Below are 5,513 nucleotides of genomic sequence, written 5' to 3'. Positions count from 1 at the left end.
AATAGAAGGAGAACTCCTAAAACCCCAACAGTGTGTTATCAGCATTATTCCCATACTGAATCCAAAACACAGCACTGTACCAGCTACTGAGAAGAAAATGAATTCTATCCCAGCTGAAACCAGGACAGTATGTGTGCTGAAAGGAACAGGTGCCAGCTGCTGGTGAGACCTGTGTGTGTGTGAGTGAAATTTGGTGCCCAGCTACTGGAGTCAGACTGGGGAGTGTAGGCACCCTGGGGCCTGTGGTGTCAGCTACAGGAGTGAGTGAGGGTTCTACCATCAGTAGTTGGACAGGCCATAGCTCTCTAAATCATCATCATATGGTTTGGGTTAGAAGGGACCTTTAAAGGTCCAACCCCGCTGTCATGGACAAGGGCACATTTCACTAGATCAGGTTGCTCAAAGCCTTGTCCAACCTGACCTTTAACACTTCTAATGATGGGGCATCCAAAACTTCCCTGGGCAACCTGATTGTTCCAGTGTCTCACCATCTTAGTTGTAAACAATTTCTTCCTTATGTCCCATCTAAATCAGTTGAAAACCATTGCCCATTTTCCTGTAACTATGGGCCCTGGTAAAAAGTCTCCATATTTCTTAGAAGCCCTATTTAAATGTTAAAAGGCTACTATAAAATCTCCCTGGAGTCTTCCCTTTTTCAGGCTGAGGGACTCCAGCAACAGATATGAAACTGGGAGGAGTCGTTGATAGACCAGATGTCTCTCGTGCCATTCAGAGAGATCTTTACACTCTAAAGAACTGGCAGAGAAGGATCTCATGATATTCAACAAGTGGGAATGCAAAGTCCTGCATCTGGGGAGGATTTACCCCAAGCACCAGTACAGGCTGCAGGGTGACTAGCTAGAAAGTAGCTTTGGGGAGAAGAAAATGTGTGTCCTGACGGAGAAACTGAACATAAGCCAGCAATGCACCTTAATGATAAAAGAGGCCAACAGTATCCCTGGCTGCATTAGGAAGAGTATTGCTAGGATTTGAGGTAGATCCTTTCTCCCTACTCAGTGCTCGTGAGGCCACATGTTCAGTTCTGGGCTCCCCAGTACAAGAAAGGGCAAGGGCAGCAAGGGACTACAAAGATGATTAAGGTACTGGAGCATATGCCATATGAGGAGAGGCTGAGAGCTGGGACTATTCAGCTTGGAAGGAGAAGGCTCAGGGAGGACCTTATCACTGTGCATAAATACCTGATGGGAGGGAGTAAAGATGAGGGAGCAAGACTATTCTCAGTGGTGCTCATTGACAGGACAGGAGGCAATCGACACAAATGGAAAAAAGCAGGAAATTCCATCTGAACATTCAAATACACTTTTTTACTGTGAGGTTAGTCAAGGACTATAGCAGGTTTTACAAAGATGTTGTGGAGTGTCTATCTTTGGAGGTATTAAGAACCCAACTGGACATGGCAACTTGTTCTAGGTGACCCTGTTTTGAGCGGGAAGGTTGGACTAGATGATCTCAAAAGGTTCCTTCCAACCTAAACAATTCTGTAATTCTGTGCAAAACTGAAGATTTCTCTAATTCCTGTTATGTATGTGTGGTTGTTTGACTGTGGCTGGATGCCAGGTACCCACCAAAGCCGCTCTATCACTCCCTTCTTCAACTAGACAGGGGAGAGAAAATATAATTAAAGGCTCATGAATTAAGGACTGGGAGAGATCACTTGTCGATTACCATCACAGGCAAAACAGACTCGACTTGGGGAAATTAATTGAATTTATTACCAATTAAAATCAGAGCAGGATAATGGGAAGCAAAACAAATCTTACAAATATCTTCTCCCCACCCCTCCCTCCTTCCTGGGCTCTACCTTCTCCCTCCCCAACAGCACAGGGAGACAGGGAATGGGGGTTACAGTCAGTTCATCACACGTCGTTCCTGCTGCTGCTCAGGGAGAGGAGTCAGAGTCCTTCCCCTGCTCCAGCATGGGGTCCTTCCCATGGGAGACAGTCCTCCACAAACTTCTCCAATGTGAGTCCTTCCCACGGGCTACAGTTCTTCAGGAACTGCCCCAGTGTGGATCCCTTTCCATGGCGTGCAATCCTTCAGGCACAGCCTGCTCCACTGTGGGTCCCCCACAGGGTCACAAGTCCTACTGGCAAACCTGCTCCAGTGTGGGCTCCTCTCTCCATGGGTCCACAGGTCCCTGCCAGGACCCTGCTCCAGCACGGGCTTCCCACAGGGTAACAGCCTCCTCTCAGGCATTCACATGCTCCAATGTGGGGCTCTTCCATGGGCTGCAGGGGCACAGCTGCTTCACCATGGTCTTCACCACAGGCTGCAGAGGAATCTCAGCTCTGGCGCCTGGAGCACCTCCTCCCCCTCCTTCTGCACTGACCTTGGTGCCTGCAGAGTTGCTTCTCTCATGTTCTCACTCTGCTCTTTTCTGGCTGCAATTACTTCTATGCAATATCTTTTTTTCCTTCTTAAATATATTATAACAAATGCATTATTACCATCACTGATTGTCTCAGCCTTGGCCAGTGGTGGGTCCGTCTTGGAGCCGGCTGGCTTTGGCTCTGTCGGACATGGAGGAAGCTTCCAGCAGCTGCTCTCAGAAGCCACCCCTGTAGCCCCCCTCAACTCACAAAATCTGGCCACACAAACCCAACAGAGTAAGTCATCCTCAGTCTTCTTTATGATAATCTAAATAGGTTTTCTTTGTAAGGCATTTTCCTTCATTGTTGGACCATTTCTGTGCTGTATCCAAATTTTGAATATTCCTCTTAAAAATGTCAGTGCCACAACCTCATGTAGGGGTAAAATCCCTGTTTATAACTCCAGTGATTACACTTAACACTTTCTGCTAAAAAAGCTTACTTGAGTCACTTTTTCACCTTTAAAATGCTTTCCAGGGTCTTCTTTTCAGGTTGAAGCCCCTCATTCTATCACCTGCCAGAGCTTTAACTCAGCATTTGAATATGAAAAATTTATAGTGCAACTCATTAAACCAGAGGAAGGACAGCTTTGAAGAATGTGTAGCCATTTACAAGCTGATGGCAGGACTTTGACTTATTTCTGATTTTTATGAGTTGTTCCTGAAGTCACATAAATAAGTGAGAAAAGTTTCTGTTGATTTGCATTATTAAATAAGATATCTTGAGGGCAAGTAAGGTAAGAGAAAACTTTTAATATTTCAGTACATAAGGATTTGAACTGTTTCAGGGAAGAAAATGAAAAGAAATTTCTTTCTGGTATTGCATATTTTACCCATTGTGTTCTTACAGTATACTTTATTCAGTGTATGTTAGTTCTTTCTGAAAGCTGACGATATTGAAGGTACTATAATTTGCTTGTACTATGATTACTACATAAATTACTCTTTTTGTTCTTTAGAATTGTGATGACTTAGTGGGAAATATTTCCATCATTCAGTTTTATTGCATTGATGATTGCAAGTCTTTTTGTGAAGGCATGCTTAATTAAGAAGTAAACATTTATATGTGCAGCTTCTAGAATTAATTATTTTTGTGCATATAGGTAGCTTAAAGTGTGTTGTCTTAATATGGTATAAGGTTTTGAGTCTCCTCTCAAAATTTAATAATAGTTGCAGCTAATGTATACAAGTGTAGTTAGAGAAGAATCAGGCCTGTGAATGGATGTTTTTCTAAAAGTTCTTTACTTCAAAGCAGTAAATAGGTTTGTGTGCACCTTGCTTCTGACTTGATAAATGTATTTGCTATTACAAAGCAGACTGTAAACTGTTAGAAAGAAATCATGAAGTCCAAAGCTTATTCTCTTCTCAATGTGCTGCAAGCTCTAAGCAGACCTTAGATTAGATAAAGTAATAACATAATATATAATATGAATTTTCTAATACTTTAGGCCAAAACAGCATTTTAAAAAAGGAAAAATAAATTAAATATCTCTGTGTACTCATGTAATAGAACATGAAACAATCTTTAGCTAATCCCCAGATTTGATTTTGGGTGAATATGCTTCTTTTAAGATCTGAATAAGTGACAAAAAGCAAAGAAGTTCGTGCTGAACTTTTAATTTTACATTTTAATTTTATTCAGAGACCACGATGCAGACATCAGAGACTGGGTCGGACACAGGTTCGACTGTGACTTTACAGGCATCTGTGGCTGGCCAGGCAGCAGTACCCACACAGGTAGTACAGCAGGTACCGGTTGTTCAGCAACAGGTAGGTGTCTGTTAATTTTGGGAAAAAAAAAACCCTGGCAAGACAGAATGATGCATTTCAATAGATGTAGTGAAGAACTGATTTTTACAAGGCTGCAAAACCAATTCCTTTTCACTGTTTTATTCAATTTTATTTTGATGGAACTAAAATAGCTACATAAGCAGACATGCAGTTTTCAGAGTTTATTTCTTGAACTAGAATATTTGTCAAACACCAGAAATATATATGCATGATTCTGTAAGTAGATTATTATGAAATGTGTGAAATAGCTCATAAAAATTACATTCATTTAAGTTAATGAATATTCACATTTATTCCTTTGAAAGGAATGTGGATTTTTAAAATAAATTCAATATAGATGTAAAACACAAAAGCAATGTAATTTTGTACTTCTAAGCTGATCTCCCTGCAGGTTCTTGAGCAAATGCAGAAAAATATGAAGTAAAACAGTAAGTAATGCATAATTTGGATTTGCCAGGGAATTAAAAGGGCTTCTGAAGCAGCCAGTTCAGCACACACTTCTGTGACATGATTAATCACCTATGCAGCCCCACCAACACTGGAGGGTGTGCTGCATGGGGAGATCAAGGAGGGAAGCAGGAGTTGGAAAACAAGAACTGAATGTGAAAAGCCATGACTTTTGTCCAAGACTCCTTTAGTATGTGTAATTTAGCATTTTTTCTTTTTTAAAAAATTCTTTGTTCCAGTTGGAAGGGATCTACAATGTCTACTTCAACTACCTGACCACTTCAGGGCTGACCAAAAGCATAATATTAAGGGCATTGTCCAAATACCTCAAACACTGACAGGCTTGGGGGCACCAACCATGTCTCTAGGAAGCCTGTTCCAGTGTTTGACCACCCTCTCAGTAATGTTTTCTAATATCTAGTCTGAACCTTTTGTGATGCAGCTCTGAAATATTCCTACTCATCCTGTCACAGGATACCAGGGAGAAGAGAGCAGGATCTCCCTCTCCACTTTCCCTCTATTCAGCTGTCACTGTTTTAGGTTCTTTGGGTGAAATCTGATGTTCTTTTTTTCATATAAGTTGGCTTTACAGGTTCAAAATCACCAATATTAAAACTGAGAATAGCTTGTTAAATTATATGTCTGTTTCTGTGCTAGTGAATCATTGTTGTCTAAACTAAAATTTCTAGCATTGTGTTAAGTTTAGTTTTAAAATTTAAGGTTATTACCGCAGACCTGGGCCCTAGGGTATATCACCGTGTCCCGCAGCCATAGGGAGGAGGAGGAGAGAAGATACAGCAGGCAGGAATTGTGCAGCAAGATTGATTTATTTAATTATTTTACAAACTCTTTTATAGACTTTTTTCTTCATAGTCTAATTGGACAA

The 5,513-nt window shown here is 41.2% G+C and overlaps 1 protein-coding gene across 2 annotated transcripts in view; it reads left to right on the top strand.

Annotated features, from left to right (window-relative positions):
- The first annotated feature begins 4,039 nt into the window (after positions 1 to 4,039).
- LOC103618999 (transcription factor RFX3) overlaps positions 4,040 to 5,513 on the top strand; it is a 154,850-nt gene continuing 153,376 nt past the window's right edge. For both annotated transcript variants that reach the window (XM_008637471.1, XM_017739026.1), the window contains exon 1: positions 4,040 to 4,159. In XM_008637471.1, the coding sequence (XP_008635693.1) occupies positions 4,040 to 4,159 (120 nt within the window). The remainder of the gene's footprint in view (positions 4,160 to 5,513) is intronic.

This window comes from Corvus brachyrhynchos, unplaced genomic scaffold (genome assembly GCF_000691975.1).
Source record: "Corvus brachyrhynchos isolate BGI_N302 unplaced genomic scaffold, ASM69197v1 scaffold357, whole genome shotgun sequence".
Lineage (NCBI taxonomy): Eukaryota > Metazoa > Chordata > Aves > Passeriformes > Corvidae > Corvus > Corvus brachyrhynchos.
The sequence above is the reverse complement of the archived record's forward strand: the minus strand, read 5'-3'. Positions and strand labels throughout refer to the sequence as shown.